This window comes from Sphaerodactylus townsendi, linkage group LG06 (assembly GCF_021028975.2).
Source record: "Sphaerodactylus townsendi isolate TG3544 linkage group LG06, MPM_Stown_v2.3, whole genome shotgun sequence".
NCBI lineage: Eukaryota > Metazoa > Chordata > Lepidosauria > Squamata > Sphaerodactylidae > Sphaerodactylus > Sphaerodactylus townsendi.
This window is the reverse complement of record NC_059430.1, coordinates 25,315,776-25,336,850: the sequence shown is the minus strand read 5'-3', so window position 1 is coordinate 25,336,850 and position 21,075 is coordinate 25,315,776. Positions and strand designations below refer to the sequence as shown.

General features: G+C 46.1%; 2 protein-coding genes across 4 annotated transcripts in view; one reads left to right on the top strand and one right to left on the bottom strand.

The window, feature by feature from the left end:
• LOC125434730 (sodium- and chloride-dependent GABA transporter 2-like) overlaps positions 1 to 16,570 on the bottom strand; it is a 193,534-nt gene extending 176,964 nt beyond the window's left edge. For 2 of the 3 annotated variants that reach the window (XM_048500342.1, XM_048500344.1), the window contains exons 1-2: positions 16,205 to 16,570; positions 6,081 to 6,293 (exon numbers count right to left, since the gene is read on the bottom strand). In XM_048500342.1, coding sequence (XP_048356299.1) covers positions 6,081 to 6,288 — 208 coding nt within the window. In that variant the 5' untranslated portion in view covers positions 6,289 to 6,293; positions 16,205 to 16,570. Of the gene's footprint in view, positions 1 to 6,080; positions 6,294 to 15,332; positions 15,399 to 16,204 lie in introns of those variants that run through there. The other variant, XM_048500343.1, reaches the window with a different exon arrangement.
• Positions 1 to 21,075, top strand: part of B4GALNT3 (beta-1,4-N-acetyl-galactosaminyltransferase 3) — a 403,403-nt gene that overhangs the window by 182,968 nt on the left and 199,360 nt on the right. The gene's annotated exons all lie outside the window — the stretch shown is intronic.

Below are 21,075 nucleotides of genomic sequence, written 5' to 3'. Positions count from 1 at the left end.
ATTCCTCCCCATGAAGTCTTCTGGGGGACCTTGGGCTAGTCACAGTTGTCTCAGAACTCTTTCAGCCTCACCTACCTCACAAGTGGGGAGGGGAAGGGAAGGTGATTATAAGCCACTTTGAGACTCCTTACAGGAGAGAAAAGCAGGGTATACATCCAAACTCTTTTTCATTTGTAAAAAGTTTAAAATAATTCTTGATTCAGATGAAGTCACGGTGCAAGGGAAGAGGGCATTTAGCCAAACCCACTGGGGGAGGGCTTAAACTCAGTAGTACAGTTGCCCAGAGCCGTAGTGAAGGGGAACTTTGCCCAGGGCACGTGTGTCCCCTGTTCCCCTGCCATGCCCCCACCCACCCTGGAACACCCACACCACACTATGCCACACCTCGCCACACCCCCACACCAGCACGTGCCTGGGGCAAGACGCCCCCTGTCCCCTAGCTGCTATGCCCCTGCAATTGCCTATCCAGGTTGGGAAGTTCTTAGACATTTGGGGCAAAACCTAGGAAGGACGAAGTTTGGGGAAAGGTGGGAGCTCAGCAGAGATATGGTACCATAGAGTCTACCCTCAAAAGCTGCCATTTCCTCCAGGGGAACTGTCATCTGGAGATCAGTTGGAATTCTGGGAAATCTCCAAGCCACACCTACATAGCAGCCTCAACCAAACAAGGTTCCAAGGTACAACACTTTCCCTTTCGAAAAATGTTAAGATCCAGACACAAACCTCCCCGCATCACATCTAGCTTGCTCTGAAATGTACATGTGCCTTGCCACTTCAAAACATAAGCAGGAGATGGGGGTCTTTCCACTTTAACCTTTCTAAATCTGAGGTTTCATTTCCATCTTTTCTGTTTCAGGAAACTGTGACGGAGGTTTGTGAGAACTATCAACAGATTAATGTACACAACAATTCAGGAACATTCCGATTCCTCACGAATAAAAACAACATTCTCCCCTCCTCTAATCCCACCTTGAAAATAAAGTTCTCAAGCATGCAATAAAGAGAAACAAAAATGAAATCCAATGTGAAAGTAGCTAACTAGCTAATCCCTTTCATGCTGTCAAGATGGGAAAGCGGTTTAGGTATTCCTGTGAGGTAAAACTCAAGAGATTTGGGGCCAAAGTTCATAACCTACTCCCCGAGAGCTCTTTGAGTACTGAGGCTTTTTAACCTGTTTTCCTATGAGCTTCTGAAGTCAGATTAAGCAAACAATTATTAAAGCAAAAACAGGAAAAAATAATTCCCACATCCATTTCGAGGTAATGTTTTTTCACAGAAAACATAGATAAGGCTAGGGCAGAGATCACTGCTTTGGGATTTCTGTATTAAAAAGGAAATCTGTCCTCAACAGAGTAGAGAAACCTATGTGTTATTTTAACTGAAGAAACCAGCTATTTGTTTTATACAGTCCTTTTGATATATAATCCTACTCAAGACCACCACTATCATTTTTTTTCAGCCCAGCTGGTTGAGATGAACACTTGTATCTCCCAACTGCATCTTATCTCACCAGTGGAAACGCTGGCTCAACAGATTTTAAAAATCCCTTTTATTTTATTTTTAATGTCAGAATACAGTCATAGGATCTTATTCTAAACACTGTGATTATTTACCCAAGGTTAAGTGCTCGTGTATCTAATCTGGAGGAACTGGGTTTGATTCCCAGTTCTGCCGCCTGAGCTGTGGAGGCTTATCTGGGGAATTCAGATTAGCCTGTGCACTCCCACACACGCCAGCTGGGTGACCTTGGGCTAGTCACAGCTTCTCGGAGCTCTCTCAGCCCCACCCACCTCACAGGGTGTTTGTTGTGAGGGGGGAAGGGCAAGGAGATTGTAAGCCCCTTTGAGTCTCCTGCAGGAGAGAAAGGAGGGATATAAATCCAAACTCTTCTAGAAGGGGGACAACTGCAGAACGCTTCACCCACCATGTGCTTCTCAAATAGAAGGAAACCATTGTTTATTACTGCCCAAAGTACGATCCCAAATTGCTGGCAAACCTATTATTGTTTTCCAAACGAAGAAAGCTTTTACTGTGCAGAACACCATTCCCATAGTGAGCTTTTCTGCACAATTCATTTGAAACGTTTTGAAGCAGGAACTAGAACTGTTCCTCCACGGAGTTTCACATGGTTTTTCCCCCCAAAAAATTTATTTCCAGCCTCAAAACATTTTAAATGAATCCCTTTTTTAAACTATTCTGTGGCTAAAATGTTTTGAAAGTGTCTTCAGTTGCTGTGCGATCTGTTTACTATGTTTCCCACGTTTCTCCTCTTCCCTGAACTTCCTCCTCGGCGCCATTTTCTGAGCTCACAGTTTCCCCTCACCTGTTTATTTGCAGCATTTCTCTGTTTGTTCTTGTGGGGGGGGTGGTAATCTTTGAAGCATCGATTATCCAACGAGTATAGAATGCAGGGCGAGGCTGGGAAGCATTGAAGCATTGATTGAACACTGAACTCAAAGCCAAAACAGAAAAGGGGGGGAATCATGTAATGGTGGCCAGGAATCTTTTTGAGGGGCAAGTGCAAACCAAACAGGGGTAATTGAAAATGTTTTACAAACATTTTACAAACATTTTAGGAGATTTGTGTGGAACGGCCCAGTGTCAAGGAATGCTATTGGATGCTATCTGTAACTTTATGGAGAGATGTAGGTAGGCAATGGCAAATCAACTCTGAATGTCTCTAGCCTTGAAAATCCTACAGGGTTGCCAGAGGTCAGCTGCGACTTCAAAGTATTTTCCACACTACCACATTGAAGAATCAGAAGGAGTACTAGACTATCACGAATATGAAGGAAATAGTAGGCAAGGATTTTTGTGGGTCTAAAGTACTTCTAAGAGATGCTTTACTGAAAAAGAAATGGCAGAGGTGAATAACTGCCATAATTGAAGGGCAAACCAGATTTCTGCGAGTGTACTAAAACAATTACGCCCAGTACTCCTGTGTATATTTATTATCTTATGTGTACCACTTCCAAATAAAGGACTGTCAAGAAGCAGTATTTGGAAAGCAGAAACTTTGAGGATAATTAATCAGGAACGTAAAAATATACACTATCAGGAATGTTAAAATATACACTTTCAGTTATGTAAGTGGCCTTCCTTATGCTAGCTATCTGTTGGTGTTCATGTAGTCTGGCTCTTTAATTAGAAAAGGTTACTGACCTCTGGCCTAGTCAGGCTTTGCCTGGCATTCCTCCTATTATAGAAAAGGCAAGCTGTGGTGGCAATGACTCACTTCCAGCCAATCGCCATGAGAACATGGCTTGGGGGCGGGGCTTACATAGAACAGGCAAAAAACAACACAAAGGAAATAGTGAAATGTGGCAGTCCCTCACGCTCTCAGGTGCTCACCCTTTCCCCCCACTGCTGAATAATTACAGTCACTGCAGATGCCTGAGGAGCAGATGAAGGTTTTAGTTGCTTCCCATGAGAGCGTTGCAACTCCTGATGGCCACAAATACACCAGTAAGTGTTGTGTGGTGATACAGGCATCTGGGAAGACGAGCACGCGTCCAGGAACAGGAGGAGGGAATTGGTGACATGGAGCAGAGGGGGCAGGAAAGGCAGGAGGAGTTTCCCCTTTGGTGGCTGCCATTAACCCTTGCATGATAACGCAGGCATCCGGGAAATGGAGGGGGCCCAGGAGGGAGCTGGTGATATGGGACCGAGAGAGCAGGAAAGGCAGGAGAAGTCGGTCCCCTCAGCGGGTGCTATTAACCCACCTACAGTTTTCTAGAGCCCATTGTATTTGTTCATACAATGGGTTTTACTGCTAATATAAAAATAAGAAATAATTATACATCTCCTTAGTTCTCATTGAAACAAATGACAAAAATTGCAACAAATAAAACCTAGATTTTCTGTGTAGCAGGATTCCCCTCCTCTCCTCAGAGACAAAAGTTACACATTGTATTGCATTCATGCTGCTTCAACCACACATATATGGGTGGGGAGAGCAAGAATTTAAGCCAGCCATCCTGACTAGGTGATAGCTTCAAAGAAAATGAGTGATTTCTTAATAACCCGCAAACACTCCTAACACAATATTGCTAAGCGCAAGCGGGTTTTAATGTCTCAGAACTGCCAGGTTCAGAAATATATAATGTGGATAGGAACAGTTATTAAGTTCAGCAACTTTTCCCCACTTAAAATGAGCATCTGTCTTAAATAATTCACTTGAGTTACTTCTTTTAAAAACTCCCTGCAAGTCATGGTAAGAAAAGAGGAATTTTCAGGATCCACTTATAATACACGGGTGATCGTGATCTGGAAGAATCCTGCATCTTGCTGAGATGGAATTGGGCAAACCACAGGGGTGGAATTTGGGGCACTGCCGTTTTTTGGGGGTGGCAAGCACCAATGGGAGCTTTCACCAGAAACGTTTCTACTCAAAGGACAAACCCCGTTCTTTAAATAGATGTGCCACAAATTGAAACCTTCTTTTGGAAACATTTTTAGATGGCTTAAATCAGTACTCCTAGGGGGAGGATGCTGCCCTGACCATAGCAATATCTCCATCTAGGTGTTGCGCAGATTTAAAATATGTTGCTTGTTTCACAAAATCAGAACTTACAGAGATCTCATATCCACCCCCCCATAGTGGTTCTCTGTTGTAACATGTGGTCCATCTCTGCTATAGCCCCAGGAGTTTAAAATGAAGGATCCGCACACCATAAAGTACAGGGGCATCAAGCTTGCTAAAAACATGGAGATCTGTATGCCTAAACAATGGGCTGGATACACATAATGTAGCTCAGCAGCTGAAGTTAAGAACAACTTTTGCAGAAGAGTGGAGTTTATGTGTACCAATTAAAAAGTAGCGTGTTGGATCCCGGAATACAAAAATGGCGTCATCAGCTCACATCGCAAATTGCACATGAGTCTGGCTACATCTTAAGCCTTTCCAGTGTACTCAGGGCAGAACCTTGAATGCAACAGTTATTTGAGTGGCCTGCTGCCGCCAGTTCTTCTGCCTTATCCTGAGCATATCCTGAGATATGCAAACAAGAGTTTGGAGAGGAGACGTCTGAGGGGGGATATGATTGAAGTCAACAAAATTATGCATGGGGTAGAAAATGTTGACAGAGAGACATTTTTCTCTCTTTCTCACAATACTGTAGGCAAGTAGCGAGGTCCCCAACTCTCTAATTGAAAATGCTGGGGTGAAGAATTAGCCGCCTAATAAAAGGAAACACTGGCGCTCTTCACGCAACGTGTGATTGGTGTTTGGAATATGACTGCCACACCAGGTGGTGATGGCCACTAACCTGGATGGCTTTAAAAGGGCACGCTTGGACAGCATGTGGCATGGAGGAGAAGTCGATTTATGGCTACCATTGTTGATCCTTAGCACTGCCAAAACTGGGTTGGGAAATCCCTGGTGATTTGGGGGCAGAACCCATGAAGGGTGGGGGTTTGGGGATGGGAGAGACCTCAGTGGGGTGTAATGCCATAGGATCAATCCTCCAAAGTAGTTGTTTCCTCCAGCAGAATTGATGTTACATTGCGAAGTAGCAGAGAGCTGGACTAGATGGACTTTGGTCTGATCCAGCTGAGCAGATCTAAATCCAAGAGATCTCTAGATATGGCTGCCAAGTTCCAAGAGATGGCTGGAGATCTCCCTCTATTACAGCTGATCTCCACGTGATGGAGAAAAATTCCCCTGCAGAAAACGGCTGCGTTGGAAGGTGAACTCTGTGGTGCCATATCCCACGGAAGTCCCTCCCCTCACCAAACCCTGCCCTTCTTAGGCTCCACCCCCAAAATCTCCAGGTATTTCCCAACACAGACCTGGCAACTCCATCTTCAGGCTCCACCTAGAGCCGTGGTGTCCAACTCTGGCGCTTCAGATGTTCATGGTTGACAATTCCCATCGGCCCCTGCTGATTTGGCCAATTGGCCACGCCAGCAGGGGATGATGGGAATTGTAGTCCATGAACATCTGAAGCGCCAGAGTTGGACACTTCTGACCTAGAAGTTGGCAACCCTATTTGGCAGCAGACCTGCATGCTGAAGTGCCTACACAGAACCTCGCCACTGCTGTGTTTAAACAGAGTGGCTGGTGTGATGGCTTCACTTACCACCGCCGTTCTTGTAACAGAGATAAGGGAAGCGCCAGACATTCCCCAAGCCAATGATTTCCCCGGCTACGGAAAGCACATATTCCAGCTTGTTGTTCCAGTGGTCTCGTTCTAATGTTTGATCGGCTGCCTCTTTCTTCTTCTTTTCCCCAGGGGGCTGTGCAGGTATTTCACCGTTGATCACTGCCCCCGGGACTTTGTAATCCATTCCACCTTCAAAAAAAGGAAAAGGAAAGATGAGTACCCCATCCCTCCTTCTGTTCACTCCTATGTTTACAACACTGGAGGCAAATTCACGCTGGGCTAGAAGCAAGGCACAAACACAGAAACATGCTCAAAAAGTTCACACCCTAGGTGCCTGCTTACCCCAGCAGGAGTTGTTGACTTGCCTTGTGCACAAGTTGTACCCACAGACTTTGCTGGGATGGGAAATATTTACTTTGGATTAGGAAGAACGCAATCGGTTTCATTCTTGTTTCAAAAGGTCCGTTTCAAAATGTTCTGGCTCCTCACTGAGGATCCCTCCGAGGCATCAACCTGCCATGTTTTGCAAGCCACCCAGTACTTGTTTTATTTAGTTCACATTTAATTTTTATAATTCATCTCAATTGTAAAAACAATGCTGCGTACATGCGGCGACCCTTGTTTGCTTTTGGAAAGTATTGTGATGTAAGCTGATAGCTGAAGTTACTGAGCAGGCATAGGAGGAAGGAAAGGAAATCCAGGTTGTGGTTAAATCATGGGACTTGAATCAACAAGGCCTGTAATCGCGACAGGGGGCAGGGCATTAGTGAGCTCCGTAATAGGGAGCATGTGTGGCCCTGGGCGGCTGAACGGCCAAACCTTACCACCAGGCAATGTCATGTGACCACACGTGGGCAAAAGGGGGGTGGTGCAAGCTCCCTATATACCATGTTTCCCCGAACATAAGACAGTGTCTTATATTAATTTTTGCTCCCAAAGATGCGCCATGTCTTATTTTCAGGGGATGTCTTATTTTTCTGTGTTGTGTTCGTTGGGCATGCTTCCAAACAAAAACGTTGCTACATCTTACTTTCAGGGGATGCCTTATATTTCACACTTCAGCAAAACCTCTACTACGTCTTATTTTCAGGGGATGTCTTATATTCAGGGAAACAGGGTATTAGGCAGCACGCGGTGGCTTCGGCCTATTTTAACGCCTTAGCAAAATAATCCACCCACCCTCCCTGTTTGGGGACAGGGTTTTCTTCGCAATTACAAGTCGCAGCTCTGGCGGTTTGGGCAGAGGAGTGCATCCTTGTGGGGAGGCTGAGCTTACATGGTGCACCTCCCTGCAGCTGAGGCTTCTATAAGAGGCTTGGGGCGGGGCAGGCTCATGATGCATGCCACGGAAGCCTCTGCAATTGAGCCCAACACCCCAGCAGTTAGGGGGCCAAAATAGGGCAAGTGCCCGGTGGCCCGGTACCTTTCTTCCTCCCCAATAGGGATTGGGGTTGTTGCTGGGGTCAGCCATGGGTGCTGACCGGCTGCTACGATGCGCCCCTCTTGCTCGCCCAGCTTCAGCATTAATAAAGGACTGCGGCCCAATTTTAATCCAGAAAAGTGTCCTGTGGTTATTCGCCTGGAAGCTCTGCACATCTGACTGCAATTCTGGTATCATATATGGAGCCAAATTAGGGAGCATAACAAACCACATGTAAACAATATACTGGCACAACCACATTGCAGCCTAGTGACAAAGTGTCTATAAATTGGCAAAGTGCATTCCAAAGTTCTCTGGCATACAATCACATTATGGAAAGGAACATGCAAGCAAAGGAACAAGCAGTCAGACTGGATTTCTGAGCCACTATAAAAATAAACCCTCTGACCTGGATGGCCCAGGCTAGTCTGATCTCATCAGATGTTGTGTTACTATGCAAACCACGGTGGGTAGGGATAGGAGGATCTGCTTTTAAAGTATGTGCTCCTACCCATCCGCCAACCTTGCAGGGTTGCCTAGCAGTGTAGTGTCAGGATGAGGTGCCCATTCTCTGCATTGGCTCAGAGCCACCCATGAGGATAGAAAAATCTGCCTGGATTTGGCCTCACCCACATCAGCCTTGCAAATGCAACTTGCCTCTCCCTTCCTAAAGAGATTAGGAAGAGACAGTACTCCAACATAAAAAAAAAAACTAGTTCCTGTCTCCAGCCCTGGTCTTCTTGCTTCCCTGAAACAAAGAAAATGCTAACCTGATTCCATCAAGGAGTTCCTGTCAGCAATACTAATCTTATTTTTCTAATTTCTACTAACTTCTCAAGAACACCTTCATTACCTTTGTCTAGAAGCTGTGATTGAATCAACTTCTTCCCACCATTGGACACTCCCCAATTGAGAAGATTAAGCCAATTCTAAGCCATTAGTTTAACTATCCAAATACTTAAGTTAATGGCCCTCTCTTCTCTTCCCCTAGGAGGACAAGAACCCTCCTTTGTCCAGGAAGACTAAGGTCCCTTAGCATGGCTGGAGGAACCAATCTTCCCTTAAAAAATAGCTGTCCACCTGACACTCAGTGCCCAGTACTTCTGAGGTACCCTTTAGTCCAGTTGCGCTATGTGCCATCTGCTTTCTACCCCACTTCCTTAGATCCCAGTGCAAGCACTGCACTCTGCTTTTCTGGACACACTGTTCACAAAATCCCAATCTATTCCAGACTTGTCCACTCAACACTTTCTATATCCTAGGACTGTGTGATTTCTCTGGGTGCTTTGACCATTTGTATGCTTGTATTTTTATTATTTTACTTTTTAAAACAAAACTTGTTAAACTTTTACAAAGTTCTGCTGTGGATTTCTTGTAGAAATCCATCTCTGTAAAAGTTGGCAACAAAGATCTTAAGCTTATCCAGTCTCTTGTTAAGTAAGGTCTGCCCTTTGCTAATTCTCCACTCTAAAAGACGCAGACTTCAGCATTTTGGGTAACAATTGGAAGCTAAGCCTGGTTGGCCTAATTAGTGCTTGTATGGCAGGCCACCAAGAAATCCATGGTTGGTACGCAGAGGCAGGCAATGGCAAATCACCTCGGTCAGTTTGTCTATTACCTTGAAAACCCTACAAGGTCACCACAAGTCAGCTGTGGCTTGACTGCACATTCTACCACCACATAAAATAATGATTATCCCCTTAACTCTGCTTACTAAATTTCTCAAAGTCACCTTTACCACTATATGTCATGCAGTAAGCCTGATAGCAGAGGAAGGGCAAGTTTTCATGCAACTGATGCATACCTATGCCTTTAAATATTCCTGTCCATATACTAGAGAACCTTTCTTTGGGCTGGGGGTTCTTGAACCCCCACAATGGGACAGGAGTCACCAATGCGATACCCACAGGCAGAGGCGAAGCTGAGGAAAATGGAACCCAGTGCAAAATCTGAGTTTTGTGCACCCCCCCCCCCATGGGCAGCCGCTGTGATGCTGGAATCCACCCCCAAACAGCATCACTTTCAATGGTGTTTATACTAGGGAGTCCAGATTCTCCTTTTAAATCCACCTTAAAGGGAGAATCTGGGGTCCCCAGTTAAAACAACATTGAAAGTGATACTGTTTGGGGGTGGATTCTTCCCCACCCTGAAACAGCATCACTTTCAGAGTTTAAACTGGGGGCCTCAGATTCTCCCTTTAAATCCATGTCGAAGGGTGTGGATTTAAAAGGAGAATCTGGGGAAATTTGGGGGATGCCTGCTGTCAGGGGTGCAATTGTTAAGCTAGCAGCACCAAAGTTTCAGGGTATCTTTAGGAGACTCTCCTGATGATATTACCTAGGTTTGGTGAAGTTTGGTTCAGGGGTTCAAAGTTGGGGACCCCCAAAGGTATAGCCCCTATTAGCTCCCATTGGAAACAATGGGGGATGGGGGCACCTTCTTTGGGAGTCCATAACTTTGGACCCCCTGAACCACACCTCACCAAACCTGGATGGTATCATCAGGAGAGTCTCCCAAAAACTCCCTGAAATGTTGGTGCTGCTAGCCTAAAAACTGTGCTCCCTGCAGGCCAAAAACTGAAAAAAACACTAAAAAATACAAACACAAACAAATCTGAATTTTTGCGCCCTCCCCCCAGGCGCACACCCCCTGGGCCCCTGGTAGCTACACCTTTGCCCACAGGCAACGCTGACATCTTTTCTGGCACCCACCAAGTGAATGGGCAGGGCCAGTAGGGATTTTGCCTAGCAACACTTCTGATTGGTTATTGGAAATTTGATTGGCTGTGAAGATCTTTTTAAAATGTTGCTTTGGCAGCAGCTGCCACCACAGCACAAGAATCTTCAATGTGTTAAGGAAGTTAAGACGTGGCAATCCTTTTGTGGCTGGCTCTGCCTCTTGCAGCACCCATTTTGTGGGAGCCATTTTGTTGATGCACACACCATGCTTGTCAGAATTCCAACAGGCTCAAAAGAGTTGGATACCCCAGCGATGGATGGATGGTTAAAGATGCAGAAATACCATCTATATATAAAGTGTTTCCTGTGAGAAGAGTCCATATAGCACTGTCACAAATTTCAGTGCAAAAGTTTGCTTCAGGTTGACTGCTTGCAATGAACCCTGCCTTCCGCTCTTTTGTGCTGGATCATATACATTTCCTTACGTTTCAGGGGCTGGGCTGTGTGAGAAGTCCCATCACTGCTGTCCAGACAAAAAGGCTGCTGCTCCCTGCTTTGCTAGGCTCCGTTAGCAGTTCTTGCTCACTCTTCAGCTTTTACGTAAGGTCAGTTGGACAGAATATGTGAACATTCATTCCAAATGCACATCTTCATTCACATTCTGCTCCAACCAGTCCACTAAGCATCCCTGGACCCGGTGAAAGAGAATCAACTCAATTGCCTTGGCAATGGCCAGCTGTTTCCTCTCCAAGCCCTCCTCCCTTGTAAACAGTTTCACAGGCATTCACAAAAGGATGCAAACACTTGCCAAAAACAGAATGTGTGTTTCACAGGGAGGGAAACACATTTGTGAAATGCATGGGCAGGCGGCAGCGGGTCGGTGGTGCGTCTAGCGCTGTGCCGTATATCAGTGTCACACAGAGGTTGCCTGCCATGAACTGCAAAGCTTTCCAAAGACAGTGATCACTCTTATCTTAACATTCCTGCAAGCGTTGGTAAAGATGCTGCTCCAGATGGAAGTTAATAAAATACACTCCCTACCACTGAAGAAATAGTCTGCCCTCTTGTGTCTGTTTCCAGGCTGTCATCGATATGGGGCACCCAAGTTTGCAAAAGATACAAAATGAAACATTTTCCAACCCCATTTATTGCACTGGAACCATGACGTTCCTCTTTTTTAAAAAATGCAAGTGCTGTAGTGTAGCCAGATTCCACTTTAAATGCATCTGATGAGAAAGGTCGGGAAGGATGAGGTGCCCGAGCATCATGAACTGCTGCAGTATTAAACTCAGTCCAATAATCCGAGGTTTATTTATTTTACTATTCCTGCAGCTGCACATGGCTGATTGAGACCCTGAGGGCAGCTTACCATACAATAAAACCAAACACTGCACAAATATCAATTTGTTGTTATGAAAATGTGATCGGGTTATTCCAGCTCACAAAGTTTAGCCTGAGGATTCAAGAATTAAGTTTTTTCCCCCTGAACTATGTGCAATAGGAACTTCAATTAATCCAGTTCCTTTGCTGAGAGAGTTGCTCTTTCATGAATACACCTAGTCCGGCAGTCTTGAATAGCAATGCTGCATACACCTGGTGGTGGTGGTGGTGGTGGTGGAAAGGGCCATCACGTCTCAGTCAACTTATGGCAACCTCATAGTGGTGGCGAACCTATGGCACTCCAGATGTTCATGGACTACAATTCCCATCAGCCACTGCCAATTGGCCATGCTGGCAGGGGCTGATGGGAATTGTAGTCCATGAACATCTGGAGTGCCACAGGTTCACCACCATGGCCATAGGGTTTCCAAGGCAAGAGACATTCGGAGGTGGTTTGCCATTGCTTGCCTCCGCATAGCTACCCTGGGTTTCCTTGGTGGTCTCCATCAAAATACCGATCAAGACTAACCTGGTCTGATGAGAGCAGGCTACTCTGGGCCATCCATGTCCGGACTCAAACACCTAGGGCTCCTTCACTCCCAACTGAAGTCAATAAGATTTAACAGCCTCTAATTTGTTGCAGGACTGCAGCCAAAGTAACTTTTTGGCCTGAACTCTTGACAAAGTTTTTTTCAAAATCTCATTATTTAACAAAGCTCATTCCTGCAGTTATACAAGACCCAGCTACCAGAATCTACCAAGAGGCGGCATTTCCAGTAACTAGACCCATATCAGACTCAGTGTAAAGAACATGGAGCATCATCTCACAATCCTGCCCTGGATCTCTGTATTCTCACATGCATGTTGTGTGCTTGCCTGCATGTAGAAATGTAATTTCTTGCCTCCACTCCAAGATATAAAACACACAGCTAGTTGAGTAACCAGTGCCTTGGGGAAGTCCCATAAGGCTGCATCTGAGCAAGCGCAAAGGGCAGAGCCTCCAATTACTTTAGCTGCCCGTGTGTGTGTGTGTCCTTAGAGTGTAAGAGTGCTCTTCAGCAAGTGGGTAGGATTTGAGACCCAGTCTGCTTTCTTAAACAGGAAAGGAACTTTCTTACTAAAGGTTAAACCAGAGCACATACATGGAAATAGTTATCACAGTTAGGAGATACAGACCTAAGGAAATCAAATGAAACATGTCTAGCTAAGTGACATTATAAGCCAGTTACCTTAAATAGAGCAAATATACCCGAGTCTCTCTGTTGCTCCCTTGACAGAAAATGGGCCCCACTGGTCACAGCACTGGGACAAAGTGAAGGAAGACTCACCTTTCGAGACTTCCACCTGCTTTGGTGAAATCCCCTCCAACCCAATCTAGAGTTAGGAATCTGCCTCTCATGAGCCCCCTCTAAGTCAGCGGTTCTCAACCTGTGGGTCACGACCCCTGTGGGGGTCGAATGACCTTTTCACAGGGGTCGCCTAAGACTCTCTGCATCAGTGTTCTCCATCTGTAAAATGGATAAATGTTAGGGTTGGGGATCACCACAACATGAGGAAGGGTCGCGGAATTAGGAAGGTTGAGAACCACTGCTCTAAGCTCTGCCAGTAAGGTCCTTTGGCACACAGCCAATGATTCTGTCTCCCAGTCAGGTTTTAATGATGCCCGTTCATCAGCTCCTTTGGCAGGTAGGCCAAATGGGCTAGTTTTCCAGCTGAAATCTAGTTCCTGTTTTCTCTGACTCTCCCTCTCTGAAAGCCGGCGAGATCCAGTGGTTAAGGACAACAGACTTTAATTTGGAGAATCAGGTTTGATTCCTCCACATGAGTGGCTGCCACTACTTTGGTAAACCAGGTTTGTTTCCCCACTCCTCCAGCCAGTCACAGTTCTCTCAGAACTCTCTCAGCACCACCTACCTCACAAGGTGTCAGCTGTGGGAAAGGAAGGGAAAGCCATTGTAAGCCACTGTGAGACTCAGTAAAGGTAGGTTAAATGTGCGGTATATAAATCTTCTTCCCTTCAGGTGCTCTGACCTGTCTGAGACAATGAACCCTGGAGCATTCTGGGAAATATACTGCCTAGAAGCTCTGCCTGGCAACTAAGTGTAGGTAACAGAAATGCTTTACTTTGGCCATTGGCCCTGTGCCTAGTATGTCTGGCAGTAGCCCCCGCTTCCACAGTTCAGCGAGGACGAAGCAAGAAACAAATGACCTGGGCAGACAGATTAATGGAGGGATGGGAGCTTCCTTGTTCTGTCTCCCTTTTTCTGACTTCCTGAGCTCTGCAGCAATCAAGACTTGTACCAGAACAGCCAGGCACCTAGTCATTGTCACACATACTGTGATAACAACCAGACTGCTCTAAAGCATACTACAAAAGGTGCTGCCCTTGAAGACAGTACACAAGCTTCAATTGGTTACAAATCCAGGGTCTCCAATGTTAACAGGGCTTATCTGGGATGTGCATATTAGACCAGGTATCTGCCAGCAGTACTGGCTCCCAGTTTGTTTGCCTGCTCATTTTAAGATCTGGCTTTTATCTTCAAAACCCTAAATAGTTTGGGGCCAAATAACCCGAAAGGCCATCTCCCCATATAGGAACCTACCTGAGTTTTGTGATCGACTACCTGTTGCTGGAACCTGTATGGGCAGAGTTAAGGCTGGAAGGCACTCAGGATGGGACTTTTTCAGTGTGGTTCCATCTACTGGATTCCCTCTCCCCAAGCTATGAAATTGCTGTCTTCTTTCTTGGTCTTCCACCTTCCTTGGAGCAGCAGTGGCATAGTGGTTAAGAGCCGGTGCATTCTAATCTGGAGGAACCAGGTTTGATTCCCCGCTCTGCCACCTGGGGATATCAATATTATGGCAGAACTTTTTTTTTTAATTATGAGAAAGGCCTTATTAGATGCTCTCCAGAATTAAAGCATGTTGCCTGTGCTGGCAAGCATGATGCTCTTTGCCTCTCTTGCCGCCTCCTATCTTTGCAGGTGCCTTTAATGGTGCAGCAACAATGTTCTTTTCACGACCTGAGTTCAATTCCGAGGGAAATCAGTTTTAGGCAGCTGTCTCTAGGTTGACTCAGCCTTCCATGGTTGGTAAAATGAGTACCCGGTTTGCTCAGGAGTAAAGCATAAGCAACTGAGGAACCGGAGACAACCCCATAAACATAGTCTGCCTAGCGAACGTAGCAATGTGGTGTCACCCCATGGGTCAGTAATGACCCAGTGCTTGCACAGGAGACTATTTTTACCTTTTTAATGGCGCAGAGTGATTCAACCTGCAGTTGCTACATGCTATGCAACAAGGACAACCCAGCTTGCTTCCTGCCATTTCCCTGAATAGCCAAATCTTCTCTCTCCCAAGAAGGGTATCATCAGGGGAATGCCGTGATGTCATTCCTGCCATGAGCATCTGACAGTACTGAGGTGCGGACTCGCCGGAGTCTTTGCCTGTCCTTTGATTCATTCATTCATTCCCTTGCACACAAGCACCCGGCCTCCTTTTGAGCAAGAGACCGACATTCCCAACTTGACAGCAGGCGCACTGCTGCTCAAACGCTTTGGAAGCTGACACGACCACTGCACAACCAGAAAAAGAACAGGGGCGGAGGGCTCTTTTCACATTAAATCCTAAACCATGAAAGAGATGCATAAATCTCTTTCACCCAAAGCAAAGAACAACACCCTGAGTTCAAACACACACAGTTGTCGCCTGGTGCTTACAAGGGAAAAAAATACAAAACCGAGCTGTTACCTTCAGAATCGAGCTGTCAGGGTTCTGGCTGAACTAGGGAAACGCAAAAGCTATAGTGAAAGGTACTGGCTATTTAAAGTGTGAAATGAGGGGGAGCGACATATTCAGCCCTGGTGTAATTCTAGATTTCGCCCAACCCACATTCCTGCCTCCACCCCCCCCCCTCCCGCCCCCCAAGGGCTCAGCAACAAACTACACAAGGCTGCTCCCATACTCCAGACTGAAGGAAAGATCTCTGGTCCTTCCCCCTCCTCCCCCTCCCCCACCACTTTGTGTCATTCGTGTCGGCTGTCTTTTTCTGTCCCCAGTTCCAGGGCAAGCAAAGTGGCCTTCAAACTTTTGGTGCAGCTCCCCCTTCTTTCAAGGAAACTGTATGGCAGAGTTCCCAGAGGGATCTCCTAATGGGGAGTTGTGAAGGATGAGAAAGGAGCCGAGAAAGACATTCTTTGGACGCCGCTGGGGATCTCCCGAGCCCCTTGAGACCCCGGCAGACACGTGCAGCCCACTTTCCCCCTAGTTGCCACTGCCAGAGGTGGTCAGATCTCCCCCACCCCCCACCCCCCGACGGAGCTGCTCGCTGAGGACGTCTTCAAGCGCCGGCTGCAAGGGGCGGGCAAACTGCGAAGGGGGAAATGCGGCATCTCTGCAAACCTTTTAGAAAATCCCGACCCCTGCATCAAAGCAGAATGGGCAGGACAGAGGACAGCAACATCACGCCTGCAGATCATGGGGAGCCGGAGAAGACACCACAATGGCCCAGGCGCATGAAGGTGGCCACTGACGGCACCCGCTGCCTCAGTTACCCCTCTCCACACTCCGCCATCATGCTTTTAGCTCCTCTTCTTTTTCTTCAACTTCTGCCCCGCTCCCACCTTTTCTGCTCCTCTGTGCAGCTCTTCCGGCTTTCCTCGTGTTTGCTTTCACTCATATGTACGTTGGAGGGCTCCTCCCGCCTTTGCCCTTCCCTTTCAGCTGTTTGCTGGAGCGATTCTTGGAGAGAGGGTGGGATGGCCGCTCTAGATCAGGTGTGAACTCAGACGGCTCTCTTGGGCTCTCCCCGTCCCTTTGCCTTTTCCCAGCCACAGCTCCTGCCTGGAAATAGCTGGAGTTCAGCTTCCTCCTGGCTACCAGCGCTCCATTCACCCACTGCCAGAGAGTCATCGTGGATATTTTTGTGTTGTGCCTAAAAGCATCACCGGCTATTTCCCGGAGTCCTTTAAGCACACTGTATATACCCCCATCCCTCTTCTACGTGCATGCATCATTTATTTATTTATTCATTTATTTATATTTATATATTCGGTTTATAGACCGCCCTCCCCCTAAGGGCTCAGGGCCCTTACTTACTTACTTACTTACGTACGTATGTATATATTCGGTTTATATATATATATATATTCGGTTTATAGACCGCCCTCCCCCTAAGGGCTCAGGGCGGTGAACAACATGGATAGAGCACAATATATCAAATCAAATTAAAATTCGTTAAGTATCAGTTCACTGTGACTTTGCTTCATGCATTGAATGAAAAGAGCTCTAATCCAGAGAAGCCGCCTAAGTTTTAAGGTACCTTTAACTTCAGCTGAGAAAGAAAGAAGAAGAGGAGTTTGGATTTATATCCCCCCTTTCTCTCCTGCAGGAGACTCAAAGGGGCTTACAATCTCCTTGCCCTTCCCCCCTCACAACAAACACCCTGAGAGGTAGCTGAGAGAGCTCTGAGAGGGGCTGAGAGAGCTCTGAGAAGCTGTGACTAGCCCAAGATCACCCAGCTGGCGTGTGTGGGAGTGCACAGGCTAATCTGAATTCCCCAGATAAGCCTCCACACCTCAGGCAGCAGAGCGGAGAATCAAACCGGGTTCCTCTAGATTAGATCCATGAGCTCTTAACCTCCTACGCCACGATAACATTATCGTGCCTCACTGCAATAGTTTCCTATGCAATCCCTTTCAACCATCCCTCTATATATTTAAAAGCAGGCTCCTTTATAACGGTGATGACCGTAGAATATCAAGGGGAAACCGATGCCTTCTGTCTGCAAGGTGTCTCCACCACCAGGAATGGGAGGGCTTCATGTCTCGATATCAGAAAGTGGTTTGCATAATCCAGGGCAAAAGTATTACTTCACACAAATTAGGAGTTAACATAAAAATTCACTGCAACGTGTCCATTGAACTTAACAGAACGGATTAGAAAAATTGATAGATGAGGCATTACAACAAGAAAACCTCCATGCCCAGAAGCAGTGTAACTTGCTGGAGGCAACAACAGGGAGGGACTTTGGCATTCATAGGCATCCTAGAGGTAGTCAGAGGCATCAAGCTAGCCAGACGGGGAAACAGGAAGTTGTGCTGTTTTACCATCCAGTGGCTCTTCAATTCCAACGTTCTTGCTTCCTCCTCCCATAGTCCAATTTTAAAGACAGCCGTAGTGAGGCCTGCTCTACATTACACAAAGACAGGCCTCCACATTTTCCCAGCATAGCATGCCAACCTCATCTTTTCTGCAGACTTAACTACACACAACTGGGGTTCCCAATCTCCAGGTGGTGACTGGAGATCTCCCACTACTACAGCTCATCTCCAGATGACAGATTAGTTCACCTATGGAAAATGGTCACTTTAGCAAATGGATTCTATGACATTGTACCACTGAAATCTCTCCCCTACCCAAACCCCACCATCCTCATGCTCCACCCCCCAAAATCTCCAGGTATTTGCCAACCCAGGGCTGGCAACCCTACTAGGAGCCTCGCCCCGTCATTGCTTTGTCTTTTTGTCTTGCACCTCATTGTTTTAATATTAAAACTGCAAACCACTTTGAATTACCAAAGTAGTAAGGTAGAGTATAAATTCAATTACCTTCTCTTACCACTAGATCTGCAGAGTCACATATTTATGAAGGCGATTATTTATTTCAAACTAGTCTATCTACTGAGACTAAAGCTGCATGAATTTGTACTTCAACTTTTTTTTTTTACAAGCTTGTGTGAATGCATTGAGTGTTCAGGTTGCCTGATCAGTTTTTTCCCCCATTATTTCATCACACACACCAATTCAGATCAAATGGATGAAAAACAGGCCCCAAAAAGGCCACACTGTGATCCTGAAGTGGTGAGTGTGGTCACCTATGTTGACTGGGACAGACAACCATCTAGAAATCACACTTGCCTGAGTACCCCATAGTGAAGTAAATGAGCACCTTTTGGAGAGACTGAGGATCTGGAGATTTTAGCAGCAGGCTGGTTGGCAAGCCCCATATAATAGAGGTTCCCTCCCTTCAAACCAGTATTGGTGGCTACATGATGCACTTGTGTTGGCAGAAGAAACAGCAGAGAACTCTGCCATAGGTCCTTTCTGCAGAACATTTTTCTCCTAAAAGTTAGAGAGGGTCCTAAAGAGTGAAACACAAACATCCTTTTAGTTAGCAGTGAGGATCACGACACTGAGGAGCTTGCATGAAGCAGCGAAGTTGTTTACTCATTGACATTGGTTTACTCATTGACACTAGATGAATTATACTAGCGCAATCCCTATCACTTCCTTTATATGCTGACATCCTTATCAAGATGCTGGTGAGAAAACTAGATCATGTACACACTGGGATTTGGGGCCGGGGGGGAAGGACAGAAGACTTCAGAGTTAAAAGGACGACCAGAGCAGCAGAGACAGACCTTGGTTGTTATAAAGCATAGAGCACTCAGTCAGAAGGTACGATGATACACAATGGTTCAGATCTATCAACTGTGAAATTTTAAAAACAGGTAATGAAACTGCAACAGAGCCCCGTGACACAGAGTGGTAATCTGCAGTATTGCAGTCAAAGCTCTGCTCACAACCTGGGTCCACAACCTGCTCACAACCTGAAGTTTGTTTCAGGTAGCCAGCTCAAGGTTGACTCGCCTTTCCATCCTTCTGAGGTCAGTAAAATGAGCACCCAGCATGCTGGAGGTCGACAACTGGGGAAGACAATGGCAAACCACCCCGTAAACAAAGTTTACCCTTTGGATAGGCAAATTTATGAAACATCATTTGTCCACAACAGGAACATCAGGCCAAGAATAGAATGTGAGTCCAAAGGGGGGGGGGGGCATGACTTCGTGGTAAAGCATCTGTTTTTACATGCAAAAGGTCCCAGTTTCAGTCCTTAACATGTCCTGCTTTAAAAAGGGTGGCGGGGCGGGGGGGGGGGGGGGAAGACCAGAGATTTATATAAAAGATTTGTACCTGAGACTTTGGAAAGCTGCTGTCAGTCAGAGCAGAGAACACAGGCTGGCATAGTCCAGTAGTCTGACTGAGCATAAGGCAGTTTTATGTGCGAACTTCTGTCTGTGATACACCTCTGAAGATGCCAGCCACAGATGCAGGTGAAACGTTAGGAACAAGATCCACCAGGCCACGGCCACACAGCCCGGAAAAACCACCACAACTCAAATTAACTTCTGTTTGCACACATTTAAAGACGTGCGCTGTTTGAACTGTAGAGCAGTGAACTCTAGAGACACAACTGCTCAAAGAAACTCAAGTCCCTATCCGCTCACGTTCGGAGCACAAAATAAATGCTTAGAATCATTCAGATGTATAGTTTTCACTAAAATGAAAGCTTGGTTAAGTCTGATGTATCCATCAGAATTAAGCCATAACAGAAGAGGGTGGGACCAAGCCACGAGTCTCCAAGGAAGTATAACTCTTTGTGGCAATAAAGCCACAAAGAATTGTCATCTCATTGTTAGAAAGACTTTTTACCTACTAGAACGCTGAAGTTACTTGGCAGAAGAAAAGGAACATATGTCAATGTTTTGATGAAAGGGGTAGTCATAGACTCAACTGGGTTATTTTTATGAGTTAGTTGACAGTTTGGTTTCTGTATTGTTTGCAATAAAATGAAATGCAAAATGTTTTACTTCAATTTCTGGCCTTACCTAACAGATGGCAATAAAAAAAATCAGTTGTAAGAAAAATGCAATGTCTCAATTTAAAAGAGAGGAGTCAGGAATTAGAAAGATGGCTGGCTGGGTCCTGTAGACTGGCGTCTTTCCTTTTTTCTCATTTGCCCATTCTCCCGACACTCACACTGGGCCCCTCACCAGAGACACCCACTCCAACTCCTGGAGCTAAACTAGTCCCTGGGAGAACAGCCATTTTGCCACTTGACAGCAGGCTGGGCCCAGCAATGTATTTCACCTCCCACCCACCATTAGCCTCCTTATATCACTCCTTAGCAAGGCTGCTGACCAGAAGTCAGCAGGAAACCGTGTGCACTCAGAAGGCAGGGAGGCATAACCCACTGCCTCTGGCTTGGTTGTGTTGCCCTTTGCAGTTAACACTTTTCTTCTCCCAGAGGATGCAGCATATCAGGTGAATAGCAGAACTAAAGATGCTGAGGAACTGCTTTTTAAGATAAAAACACACACACAGAAACAACACCACTTCGGAAATTATTTGAGACTCGTCGGAAAACAGTGGAATAACTGCAAGATTGCTGCAGTGGGCCTGCTGGTTAATAGCAAGAGCATCTCCAAAGCAGCATTTGATGGTTACTAGAAAAAAGATTTTTATACCGCATTTCTCTACCATGAGGAGTCTCAAAGTGGCTTACAATCACTTTCCCTCGACCTTCACAGTAGACACCTTGTGAGGTAGGTGAGGCTGGGAGAGTCCCCCAGGTCCCCCAGCAGGCTTCATATGGAGTCAAACCTGGTTGTCCAGATTAGCGCCCACTGCCCATTAGGTCTCTCCTCCCCCCC